Here is a 14,233-nt window from a genome sequence, read left to right as displayed (position 1 = left end):
ATTTTAAACAGATTTTTGAAACATACAATATAATTTGCTGCTCCTTAAAAGTAGATAAAATTATGCAGATACTAATTTACCTTGGATGAGAACATGACCTTGTATTTATTAAAACAGCTTATTTAGCTTTTAAAAAAATGTTATCAATTGAGGAAATTTTTCTTTTGAGACAACTTCTTAGTTAGGTTTAACTATATACTGCTACTAGCATTTCCTGAAAAATGTTAAATATAACACCAATTTGTTGTGTCTTAACTGAGCAAGTATTTTACACAACCTGAATATAATGTGGTCTCAGTTATCACAGCCAGCAGATTTGTGAGCATTTAAAATTTTCCTTCAGCCAGTTGCATCAGATGAATAATTATAGCATGTATTCAATGTCAGGAGACATATAAAGAAAATAATCTGATAATTAAATTACTTGCATATTTTTCGTATTCTATAAGACTACAGACAATATTTCAAAGATACTAAAAACATAATGAAATTTTACGTGCAACTTAATTCAAATTTGTTTAACATACCACATCAGTAATGTTTAGTATTTTCCTGGTCATTGCTTCTTTGTCATGATGTGGAGTTGGAGTAAACCAGAGCTTCTGGAATGTCTCATTTACTAATTTCTGAAGGAGAAAAAAATATTAGCAGAAATAAATAATTTTATCTTGGCATGTAGGTATTATTACCAATACATCCATACAATAGATTTGTTGACAATATGTGCCTTTTCATAAGGAATTAGTCAACCCACATGATACTGTTGTAGAGAATGTTATCTGAGATAGACCCAGAATTACTATTACAGCAGTTATTCTGGTCTCTAAGCAAACTTCACTAAAATGATCACTGAAAATTGATGCCACAGAAAATGGAGCACTTTCCTACACTAATTTGCATTCCTCAGGAAAACATAGTTCACTGAGAAGCTGACAACTGAATACAAGACTACAATTTCCAAAGCAGAATTAGCAGCAATTGTAGATTACTTTGGCATTTTCAGAATAGTTGTGACAATGCGAGGAAGAAAAAGAAGCCAAGTCTCTCTATGCAAACATAGGAAGTTGGTTCCCTTAAGAGTGTTTTTGTATGGAGGAAAAGATGGAATAGAATGAAAGTGGACTAACTATTCCCAAATTACTTATAAAGCATATGCTTGTAGGAAGCGTTCCTCATCCATGGACACATAAAAAATACATTGCAGATACTGTCTCATCTTTATGAGGTTGTTGGAAAGGCAAGGGAAAAGAGAGAAGAAGGACATCCTCCTTTCTTATCAGCATCTTAGATCCACCTGTTCGTCTGCTTCTTGATTAACAGTCCTCTCTGAAAGCCACTTTGCATTAACGTATCTTGTGGCAAAATTATATGCTGCAGCTTTAAAGTTGCAGACTTGAAATCCCATTGAAAGTGTGATACAAAATTATAACAGTTGTATTCTTAATTACCCAACAATTTTAAAATTATTTTTGCCAAATCAAACAAAAAACATCAGTGTCAGGTTTATGATTCAACACAGTTTTTTGCCTTTCTGCATATGTGGTGCACAAAGACTAGATGATGATCACATAAGTAACATTTGAGGGGGGATAATCGATTCATTAAACATTCAAAATTAAATAAAAATTTGCACAGATTAATACTTTATATTTTTATATGCAGAACTTATAAATCTGGCATAATAATTTTGACTTAAAGTTTATTTTGTTTTCAGAAAGGAATTTTATATGCTAATTTTACTTACTAGAAAAGGGAAGAACCAGAGACAACCCTTGCAAAGAGAAAAATCCCCAAAACTCTAAGATAATAACTTTTAAAAATCCTTTTATCATCAACAAGAACTTGAAGAAATAGAAGCAAGAAAAGAAAACCAAGTCAGACAGCAATGTAGAAAGCTATATTACAAAGGAGCAATGAAATACTTTTTTGATTATATTTGGGTCAAAATATAGAAACCAGTTATGATAATTTAAATCCTGAAGGATATGTTTCATTCTACCTTAATGCCTTCTTCGTCATTAACTCTCCGAATCATTTTCACACACATCTCAGTAATTTTGGGAAATGTTGGTTGTTCAATGCAGATATCCCTAAGTATCTTTATGACTCTTTTTCTGACACTGATACCAGTATCCTGTGAGGAGAAAGCATTATGCTCTTGAAAAGAAATCAGACATATTACCTAATTTATGTATTATATAAATTCATATTTGAAAGCCACACAATCTGACCTGTAAAATGTATTCAGAAAAGGTAGCTAGACTATATTTATACAAAAGGTCAGCATAACTTTATTTGCAACAATTCTAAAGGTTTTGGCTGAGTCCCCAAAACATTGAAATGGTTCCTCCATTTATATCCTCCCATTTAAGAGCTCATGACTTTGCAAATGTATAATTCCACTTCTTAATTCAAGAGCTTACAAGCTAGATGTGATGATACTTTAGCTACTTTGTTGGAACACACAAGACCTTTTGGACTCTAATACTTCAAAAGCCTTTGGATAAAGCCTATGGATGATACGTGCAGCAAATATTTTCCATTTTCCTAGGCTTTGTCTATCAAGAAGTATGAGGAACTTCATTTCCTATTACTCTATTCAAAACATGCTTAATCTTAATGCCAGGAATGAACATCTTAACGTATGCTCATATGCACATCTCCAAAATACTTTACAAACATGTTTTATCATGTAACTATAGCAAATGAGTGGCTGGTGTGGGGCTGTGTTTGGGATTCTGCTGAACACAGGGTTGATATTACAGAGATGTTATTGCTCAGCAGGGCTTGAACAGAGACAAGGCCTTTTCTGCTCCTTGTATGGCCTCAGTAGGGAGGAAGCTGGGGGTGTGTGGGAGGTTGGGAGGGGACACAGCTAGGACAGGTGACCCCAACTGACCCAAGGGATATTCCAGACCATGTGACATCATGCTCAGTATATACAGTGGGGGGAAGAAGGAGGAAGGGGGGGTGTTTGGGGTGATGGTATTTGTGTTCCCAAGTCACTGTTACATGTGATAGGGCCCTGCTCTCCTGGAGATGGCTGAACACCTGCTGCCCATGGGAAGGACTGAATGAATCCCTTTTTCTGCTTTGTTTGTGTGACTGGTTTTTGCTTTCCCTATTAAACTGTCTTTATCTCAACCCACGAGTTTTCTGGCTTTTTCCCTTCCAATTCTCTCCCTGATCCCACTGGTGGGGGAGTGAGTGAGCAGCTGTAAGGGTCTGTGTGGCTGGTTGGGGTTAAACCATGACAATATAACAAAACCTTACTGAAAACAAGCAATGCATTTTACAAGGTTGGTCTTAAAAGCATCATGCTCCCCCCAAAAATAATAAAATATAATTTACTCTTTGAATCATCATTCCATATTATTGAACATATTAACTCAGTCGAATATAAATTTTCCAATGACATCATAATTATTAAAAGTCACTGTACCAATATTCTTTCGATCAGCATGTCATAATACTGCTCAGCAAGCTGAGGACGACAGAGCACAAATCGGCCAAGCAGCTCCACAGCTGCTTCTCGTACACTAGTGGAGTTATCCATTAACCGTCCATGAACACCCCGTTGCATATCCAGCTAAAAAGAACAAATAAAACACAGATCCAAAATAAGAAGTAAAGATTTCTTTAAAGTGCAACAGAAGAATGCATGTCAATGATGGATATTTCAGATTTATTTACCCTGGCTAGAATACTGGGGTCTACAGCAACAACCTCAGACAGACACTTCATGGCTTTTGTTCGAACAGCAATTGCATTTTCACCAAGTACACGCAGAATCTAATAAGAGAACAAAACCAAAGATTCATTTGCTTTGGGAAGGTAGTAAACTGTTTAACAGGCAAAAATGCAGCAGAATAACATGCAAATGATTTCATTAAAATAAGAAATCCTTTCATTGTAAACTCTATTTTTGCCATTTGGTTGTGGTTTTCATCATGGTTCTTTCAATGGAAGATGAGGATTTGGGCAGTATTATTTTAAGAATGGCTCTGTATGCGGATCAGTATAAGTAACACAACCTAACCTAAACTAAACCAGTACTGGAGTTCAAACATGCTGCCATGACAACATGCTCTTCTCCCAGAAAAAAGTAAGAAACTACACTGGTTAAACAACAGCTTCCAAAGTGACAGTAACATGTACTGCGAACAAGTAGCCAAACTGGTTTACATGATCAAATTAAGATAAGTTTAATAAGTTAATATTACCAAATGAGCATGCATCTTACAAAAAACGTAAAAAATATTTCAACATTTTGCAATTATCCTTTTGCTGAGCACATCTAAGATATTGATTTTGCCACATACATCCATAGCCAAATAAAGTAATCTATGTACAATATGACATATAAAGTGCATGCAAGAAAAAGAAATATAAGCACTTATGTCATCAATACAGAATATGAAAGCACATGGTGTTATCATGACCTGTTAAATAACCATGCTCAACAATGAACACATATGGTACACTACCATAAAAGTGTTTGGAATCAGAAACCAATTGCATTTCACTGTACTAAGACTTCCATCACAGTTTACCTGTGTCAAATAAATATCAAAGCTCTGGGCAAATGGCCTCATAGAGGCCAAGTAGCGAACAATCAAACATGCATCTTCATAGTCCACAGTATCAGAATTCATCCTGCAAAAATTTCAATGTTTTAATTAGGATGTTTATAAAAAATTATTCAAAATGTCAAATGCATGGTTAATAAAGAAATCAGTGGTACTCAAACGTACTTTAATGTACTGAACTGAGATGGAGCAGTTTTAATGATGCTGCGAAGAAATGTTTTGCGACTTTCCGCTCTATGCATGATTTGCCCTGTGGTCTCAACATCTTTTGCATGATGAGTTCCTTCAGATGAATCCTCATCCTTCTGAGATTTAATTGCTTTCTCTGTCTCCATAGTTGTATCACGGAACCACTGAGCTATATAAAACTTCCGAGAAAACTGGAGAAATACAGCAGGATACACAGAAAACAAAAACAACAGATGTAGAAGAGTGAAATTAACAGATTTATGAGATTGAGTCTAATGCATCAACCATATTTTGGAAAACATAATCATCAGTATATGTTAGGGTGACAATTTAATTGAATCCCTAATATGCATGACCAAAAATCATTTTGTTCAGTACATGTTACTGAAATTATTTTTATATAGACTTGTCACCAGAAAGCTGAAATTTACCACTAATGATGCATCAGTTTCTGTGTTCTCATCCAGATAATCTAGCAAAGCCTTTTGCAGCTGTTGAATTTCATCTTCTCCTCCTGAAACCTATAGGAAATAGAAAGATATTTATAAATTAGAATATTTCACAGTGGTGATTATCATCTGAAAACCTACATGTCCACATATAAAATACACTGAAGTTAATGTTCTGCAATTATCAATACAATTAACAATTTTTAAATCAATTACTTCTATAGAGACTAAACCAAATTAGACTGTGGTTCCAAAGTCTAAAAAACGATTAACAGCAGAATAAGACTGGTTTTAAAACAGACAAACTGGTTTGAATAATTTTCATTCTATGATCTTGTATGAAGACCCTCTGTTCCTGAGGAAAAACAAAGGACTGAAATCACACAAAGCAAACTGACACAAGATTTAACCTATAAAAAGCATTACTGGCTCTCTCAATAATATTACATACTGAAACAATGATTTCTCAGGTGAACAAGGGATAAAAGGCAAAAAAGTCAAATGAACATAAATACAAAACACAGACAACAGTACAAACATATGGGAAACATCAAAGAAATAAAAATAATTTATCCCTTTGCAAAACATTTGGTATAACTGTTTTCAGGTTTAAAGCATCAATACAGAGAAAGTGGAGCATGTTCAATCCATGTAGCAAAGAATTTACAGAGGTTATTCCCAAACACCCCTGAGCTCTAGCACTAAAGAATCATACTCTCTGCGACAACTAAGTTTCTATCAGTCAAAAACCTTGAGAACATATATTTTATAAAAATTCCACCAAGTACATAAAGCCTATCTACAGAATAGGCTAATATTCATTTTCCTGTGAAGTACTTTCAAGAAGCACAAAAAGGATTACATATGAAATATTATTCTGAGAACTATGTATCAGATTTTTAAATATATAAACTGTATGAATTTTAAAAACAGAATGGGTTTTTTTCAAGAGGCTATTTAATAGGAAATATGTATATCCTGATCTCTTAAATAGTTCTAGCCTATGTAAAATGAACAATTCTGCATATGACCATCAGACAATGTACTTTTCCCTATATAGGGGTTAGAGAACAAATAACTATCAATTAACTTGTTAATGAATCAGAAACTAACTTTCTCAACACCTACAAGACAGCATAAACCCATAAACATAAAACACCCTTTTCCCTTACTATTATACTGAAATGTGCAGGTCCTTGTAATTGCTGATGCTATAGAAGAAAAAAGGATTTTTTTCCCCCCCAAAATGATTAAGTTCAAGAATTCAAAACACATCTACAGTACACATAATACTAATATAGGTTTATTAATATATATTTGGCACCCTAATATATGTGCAAATTGTGATTTGAAAGTCTGGTTTTCAACTAATGTTAAATTCTGTGGACAAAAGGCTGGAAAAAAAGTTGCTTGATGAACTGTAACTGCCTAACTATTAAAAAAAGTAAAAAATTCAGAACAAACAAAAAGAAACTGTGAAGCCCGCAACAAATCATATTCAGTATTGATAAAAAAAGTAGAAGAATAATTTCTGGCTTTAACTTTTCAGCTACAAAACATTCTTCTTCTTCTTCAGCAATAAAATCTGTAACTTCTAACCATCAACTTCTGTATGAACAGCATAGTTTGAGAATCTTTTGACAAGTGTAGCACGTAATATAGCTTGCAAACAACAGTACGTGGAAAAAGGTACAGTTACAAGTCCAGAAGATCGGCATATCAAGAGATAAACTAATGAAAAGCATGCATAAGTGTTCAACTTGACAATCTATGACATATTTCTATGAAAAAAATCTACTGTTTAAAAATGTCAAAACAGAATAGATTCTCTACTACATCTATTTATACAGTTCATGAGTCCAAACCACAATAGACAGAGTTATAAGCATTCATAAATCATTGGGGGAATATCCTGGTAATGATATCAGAGGGTAGAAGGAAATATCCAACAGTCTAAGCTTTCAATTCAACAGGAAAGAAAAATGTGTAGAGATAGAAGTTCATTTCTGAATGAAAAGATAAAAGATATTTCTGATGACTAAAGCTGAATATGTCTACCAATGGATCTTATTTTCTTGACATTTGAGCAACAAAGTGAAACTTAGGTGTCATGTGCACATTTTCAAGTAGTTTGTTCTTATGTTACAAATCATTTATAAACAACACACTGTCTATCCTGACTGATTGTACTGTATAGTATACACTTTCCACAATGTACTATCTGCCATCATTTATGTTAAGTTTCCTGAGTAACAGAAAAAAAAGCTTTTAGCACTCAATTGCCCACAGCTATTTTATTTTCTGCAGATGCCAATGCCTAGTTACTGCCTGATCCTGCAAAAAAACCAACACAAATAGACAAATTCAGGTCACCATTCAGGTATGTATCTTTTTAGAATATCTTTCAATACTACTATATAACTTCAGGAGATAAGGAAAGAGAAAAAGATTCTTCTAAAATATTTGCCTATGAAGTCTAATGTACAACTCTCAAAATCACTGCCAACCGAGGGAGAATTATAATCCCTTAGCACATAGAATTATAAATTATAATAAACCATGAACATAAAGGTTTGACACTATATGTAGTACAATATTCTAAATGACAAAAGTTATGGGAAGTATCAACCTCCTAAAGGAGTAGATGAATTTTGATTCTTTATTTGAACGCCTGTAAATTGCACAAGTTTTTCCTTCAAAATAAATCTGTAACAGTCATTATAAAATACATATAATAGATCTGGAGTCTTTTCAGATAACTGAAAGGGAAACAAACTTGATACGACTACTCAACTTTAGACCTAATAATGAAAATAATTAGTAGTTCAGAAAGAAATATATACCATCCATAAGAAATGTGAAAGTTCACATTTTTAAAAGGACACATAAGACCCAAGATTTTCTTATCGTGCTATAGAGAGCCCAAATGCATACACTGCATTGTTAATTGCTGCCACCCTTGCAGATTTGGAGAAATTTTGATAAGCAGCATTAACAGAAATGCAAATATGTATTCTCTAATGAAAGATATATGAAAGTCCAGTAAAAAAAATCCCCACAAAAATAACAACACTCCCCCCACAGACCCCCAATACCAGCTCCATCACATAAAAGCTAACCTTACAGGCCTAACAGTTTAACTCTCAAAAGTCTGTGTATGAGCACCATAAGCTCAATTACCATTTGGCAATAGCAAATGCACATACATACATACACATCTCTATATATTTTAAGGCCTCCTAAGACATAATCCAACTGTCATTCCATTATTTCCTTTAAATTGTCACCAGAAAACTGGTTTTACCATTTTAATTAACCACTTAAAATGGTCACTAGGGAGCTGGTGAGAGAAAGACATGAATACTTATAAATTGAGTATATTTGATTCAGAAATCTGAACAACAATGAAAACTCATTCTCCACAATGCCAGTTTTTCACACATCTTTAAAATGTTTAAGCTTTTAAATAGATACATCTCAATCCAACTGGTACAGGATCTTTCACACACCTGTTTGAGTATTCTGGCTATAGAACCTTGATCCATTTTGCTAGTGACTGCATCTTTCCTGAGTCTTGCAGCTACTGTTCCAAGATAGTCAAGTGATGCAACCCTTAATGCCATTTCTGTAGATTTGTTACTGAACTGGTGAACCTAAGAAAAGCATAGTAAATTGTTATAAAAATTATTTATGCAACTGAGATTCTTCTCACAAGACATTGCTTGACCTTATTAAAAATTGCACCTAACTTCCATGTTGCATAAAATTATGTAATTTACTATTACATCACAGATACAGTCCTTACTTTACATTAATGTTTTTTCCTTTATTGGTTCTTTCTCTCTACAAATATACCTGTTAGTTTTTTAAAAATCTGTATTTTTATAAAATAAACTGGACATCTAGTAGAGCAGGTATCCTTTGCAATAGCATAGCACCATAATACAACTTTTCACACAAGCATAAAGAAAGCTACATTTTACCTGGAACAGGACCATAAAATACATTCCAAATAAACAGCTCAAATTACTGTATTAATTGCATTGTAATACTGAAGAACAACTCTCAAAAATGTGCCAATGAAAAGATTCACATTCTGTAAAATGTCTCGATCCATATGTAAATGTCTACCTACTTTAAGACCAAACTTGTAAAAGACAAAACTACTTTTTTTTTTTTTTTTTTTTTCAGATTCTATGCTAAAGGAATAGTCCATAGAAGTATGGGACTGGGGGAGCAAAGTCCCTCCCACTGTAAATGAAGATCAGGTTCTTGACCACCTGAGGAACTTGAATGTACATCAGTCTATGGGACCTGTTGAGATGCATCCCAGAGTCCTGAAGGAATTGGTTGATGGAATTGCCAGGCCACTCTCCATGATATTTGAAAAGTCATGGCAGTCAGGTGAAGTCCCAGGTGACTGGAAAAGGGGAAGTATTGTCCCCATCTTTAAAAAGAGCAGAATGGAGGACCCTGGGAACCACTGTTCTGCTGGTCTCACCTCTCTTCCTGGGAAGATCATGGAACAGACCCTCCTGGAACCTCTGTTGAGGCACATGGAGGACAGGGAGGTGATTTGGGACAACCAGCACGGCTTCACCAGAGGCAAGTCCTGCCTGACCAACCCAGTGGCCTTCTATGATGGAGTGACTCCATCACTGGGCAAGGGAGGGGCTACAGATGTCATTTGTCTGGACTTCCGTAAAGGTTTTGACATGGTCCTCCACAACAGCCTTCTCTCTATATTGAAGAGAGATGGATTTGATGGGTGGACTGTCAGATGGATAAGGAATTGGTTGGATGGTCACATCGAGAGGACCACAGCTCAGAGTTCCAATGGACATCAGTGACCAGTGGTGTCCCCTCAGGGGTCTGTATTGGGACCAGTGTTATTTAATATCTCCATTTATGACACAGATTGAGTGCAGCCTCAGCAAGTTTGCAGATGACACCAAGCTGAGTGGTGCAGTTGACACACCTGAAGGATGGGGCCATCCAGAGGAACCTGGACAGGCTTGAGGAGTGGACCTCATAAAGTTCAACAAGGCCATGTCCAAGGTGCTGCACCCGGGTCAGGGTAACCCCTGGTATCAATCTAGGATGGGGGGTGAGCAGAACAAGAGCAGCCCTGCCAAGAAGGACTTGGGGATGCTGGCCCTGTCCATGTGTGCTTGCAGCCCAGAAACCAACCATGTCCTGGGCTGCATCAAAAGAGGAGTGGCTAGCAGGGTGAAGGAGGTGATTTTGCCCCTCTGCTCGGCTTTGGTGAGACTCAACCTGGAGTACTGTGTCCAGTTCTGGGGTCCCAAGAACAGGAAAGACATCGACCTGTTGGAGTGAGTCCAGAGGAGGTCACCAAGATGATCAGAGGGTTGGAACCCCTCTCCTATGAGGACAAAGAGAGTTGGGGCTGTTCAGCCTGGAGAAGAGAAGGCACTGGGGACACCTTGGAGCACCTTCCAGTACCTAGAGGGGGCCCATAAGAAAGTTGGAGAGAGACATTTTACAAGGGCATGGAGTGACTGGATGAGGGAGAATGGCTTCAAACTGAGAGTAGGTTTAGATCAGATATTAGGAAGAAATTCTTCCCTCTGAGGGTGGTGAGGCCTTGGCACAGGTTACCCAGAGAAGCTGTGGATGCCCCATCCCTGGAAGTGTTCAAGGTTGGATGGAGCTCTGAGCAACCTAGTTTAGTGGAAGGTGTCCCTGCCCTTGGAAGGGGGTTGAAACTTGATGGTCTTAAAGGTCTCTTCCAAACCAAACCATTCTATGATGCTATGAATAATTACAGGTATTATTCTGACTTTATTCTCAATGAATATGAATGAAGAGAGCATCTAAAGGAGACCATGAGAATGGTGAAGGGTCTGGAAGGGAAGCCTTATGAGGAGGGGCTGAGGGCACTTGGTCTGTTCAACCTGGAGAAGAGACTGAGGGGAGACCTCATCAGGGTCTTCAAGATCCTCACAGAGGGCAGCAGAGGGGCATACACTGATCTCTTCACTCTCGTCACCAGTGACGGGACCCAAGGGAATGTCCTGAAGTTGAGTTGGGGGAGATTTAGGTTGGATATTAGGAAAAGGTTCTTCCCCCAGAGGGCGGTCGGGCACTGAACAGGCTCCCCAGGGCAGTGGTCATGGCCTCAAACCTGCCAGAACTCAAGAAGTGTTTGGACAACACTCTCAGGCACATGGTGGGATTGTTTGGGTGTCCTGTGCAGGGCTAAGGGTTGGACTCCATGATCCTTGTGGGTCCCTTCCAACTCAGGATATTCTATGATTCTATGAATATCTACACTTATTGAATGCTATAGAATGGTATTTTTAATGTGGAAAACATCATGGAATATTAGAAGTGGACTTCAATGGCAAACTGTATACATATGACCTTAACTATATTCCATATCAATAATCTTGTGACCTAAATTTTATTTTCTATACATTACATAAGAGTGATATATGTAAGAAAATCCTTACATGCTGCATGTGTGTATTACTGCATGTGTGCATTACTGCATGTGTGCATTACTGTAATAGTTTGAGCTGAAATAAAAGTTTCATTCTAATAAGAAATAATACAATAGTCAAAACCAAGAATCCCTTACCAATAGCCTTCCTAATAAGCTAAGTAGCAACTCTGCAGCTGGCCATTCTGGTTTATTAACTGTGGAAAGAAGATCCTGAATGAAGTTCTCAAACAGTGGTCTGTAATCTTCTTCCCCTTGTTTACTGCCACATCTGTTTAAATCAAAATGCATAAGTGAATTTAAGAGTCATTTAAGCTTTTCTTCTGATGCAAACAGAGCTAATCCTATTAGAATCCAGAAAATCAGTTTTATGCAATTCTAAAAAAAAAAAATCTGAAACATTAGCAAAAAAAATTGGGTTTTTTCCATTTACAGACAAATAGTTTACACAGTTATCGCTCCAAGTTGCACTGTAAGTAAAGTAGCTAATCCTGTATAATAGAATTTTGCTCCTAAGATTTATTTATCATTTTGAGTTAAAGTCTGCATTAACTTGGATGGACAAAGTAGATAAAATTCTAAAGTTTAACCTAGAGCGGGGTATTTAGGAGGTATTGTGTCCTTAAACCTGGTCTGACTTATCTCACACTGATAAGGCATCTCAGTATTGTGTTCCATAAAGGTTAAAATCAGAATATAAAAAAATCAAAAGATAACATACGTGATAGTGTTTCACTTACATGTGGCACACCTAACTTTAATTATACCAGAATTATGCAGAGAGATGGCTAGATAGCTCATAAATAGCCTTTTTGGCTTAACAATAAAAATTATCACGATAAAAACCTCAGGACTTTTTGTTACAAATCTTTTGGTTATTAAAGTACATTTTTTTTCCCTGTTGATCTATTGACATTCCTAACTTTATGTAAATTAAAGTAATTTTATGGGGTTTATATTTTTGTCATTTTGATGACTGAAATAATCTGGTTTCATCACTTAAGTATTTACTCAGCTTTCTCTTCCATGCTTCAGATGAGTAAAAGACCCCTGATAAAAGGATCCTACATAAATTATCAGAAAGATTCTTAAATATGTTGTTTTTAAACTCCATAGAATTTCTGTTCCATAAAAATATTTGTCCAGACAGGTAGCTCTCAGGGATCCATAAAATATATTGTTATAAGTAACTTTATTAGTAGTCATTTAGCATTGCAAAGTGGTTTAGTTTGTCTTAAGGTGTGACAGATTTTATTTGGAGTTGGTTTCATCAATACACTAAAGAATGCAACAGTACTTACTTCTTAAGGAAAATAGAAAGGAAGTTTTGTGCTGTTCTCATGGCTGTTTCATATGAGTTAGTCATAAGCACATCTTGATCCACCTAAAAATAACAAGATTTATTTTTCTAATATTTTAGCATACACAGAAATATAATGTCCAGATCAGCATTTCTCATTCATCAAATAATTACAGCAGAAAAAAATTAAATTAAAATTAAAATGCTTAATTACTAGAGCACCATCATAAACTATTATACCTACAAAGTCATTCCTGCACCAAAGAAAAAATTATGGTTCCTTAAATAAAACTTACTTTTTTGTTTGATTCCTCCTCTGAATTAGAATCTTTTTCCGCTGATGGCAAATGCACCACACATTGAATAAGTTGCAGAACTAGTGCTGTTACCATCTGAATATACATAGGCTCTCCATCAGTGTCACTGCTGTTTAACCTGTTAATAAGACACCATTAGCACTAAAAATAAACAAAAAAGAGAAAAAAGTTTTTGATCCTAAATAACATCTTTCTAAAATAATAATCAAAGCTAGAAATCTGTGTTATAGACATTTATCTAATCATTTGCTTCTCTCTTATGCAGTGAAAGAATTTAGTCTAACAAAAATGGAAAGTATTATTCTCAGGCTGAAGAGATGAAGTGAAACAGTTCACAGATGGGACATCAGAGTCTGTGAAGTTCAGCAGCTGAAAAATCTTCAGAAATGTTTAATAAATCAAACATGTTCATGCAAAGGTACTTACTAATAGGCTTATCATGTATAATGCCATATCCATTTCCAGCACAGTATTAAAAAAATAGACCGAACTTGTCATAATAATTTATTACTTATATTATTTAATGTATCTGAAATGTGCAGGACTTTTAAACAAATGAAATTTGTGACCACAACCTGGACTGACTTCTACAAGTTACACCTACGATAATCTCAGGTAGCATAACAGACTAAAAACTTCAGCATGTAAGAGTGTCTTTTGAGTTGGTATGACCAGTACAAACACACTCCACCTCACATTTCTCCCATTCCAAGTGATTTAACCTAACAAATAATATGGTGTTTAGTACCCATATGTACATCAACACCACTTAATGTTGCCCTTAACAATATGAAAAGGTGATAATCTCTGACATCATTGTCCCCAAATTATCAAAATAATAACTGGACACAAAGCAGATTGCAATTATTATCTTTATGAAGTTATCTCTAACTACTTGTATGGAGATATTTTCCTATAAAATT

At 35.6% G+C, this 14,233-nt stretch overlaps 1 protein-coding gene across 1 annotated transcript in view; it reads right to left on the bottom strand.

The window, feature by feature from the left end:
* Positions 1-220: 220 nt before the first annotated feature.
* The window catches only part of LOC126642631 (nipped-B-like protein), a gene marked incomplete at its 5' end in the record, with an annotated part of 64,747 nt that continues 50,734 nt past the window's right edge, over positions 221-14,233 (bottom strand). Inside the window, 11 exons of the mRNA XM_050320432.1 lie at positions 221-626; positions 2,000-2,134; positions 3,443-3,589; positions 3,694-3,792; positions 4,554-4,656; positions 4,755-4,969; positions 5,210-5,299; positions 8,737-8,880; positions 11,832-11,964; positions 12,995-13,077; positions 13,290-13,428. Coding sequence (XP_050176389.1) covers positions 519-626; positions 2,000-2,134; positions 3,443-3,589; positions 3,694-3,792; positions 4,554-4,656; positions 4,755-4,969; positions 5,210-5,299; positions 8,737-8,880; positions 11,832-11,964; positions 12,995-13,077; positions 13,290-13,428 — 1,396 coding nt within the window. The remainder of the gene's footprint in view (positions 627-1,999; positions 2,135-3,442; positions 3,590-3,693; positions 3,793-4,553; positions 4,657-4,754; positions 4,970-5,209; positions 5,300-8,736; positions 8,881-11,831; positions 11,965-12,994; positions 13,078-13,289; positions 13,429-14,233) is intronic.

The sequence above is a fragment of the Myiozetetes cayanensis genome, unplaced genomic scaffold (genome assembly GCF_022539395.1).
Source record: "Myiozetetes cayanensis isolate MyiCay16 unplaced genomic scaffold, myiCay2020 scf239, whole genome shotgun sequence".
In the NCBI taxonomy this organism is placed as follows: domain Eukaryota; kingdom Metazoa; phylum Chordata; class Aves; order Passeriformes; family Tyrannidae; genus Myiozetetes; species Myiozetetes cayanensis.
Note: the sequence above shows the minus strand (reverse complement) of the source record. Positions and strands in the feature narration are given on the sequence as shown.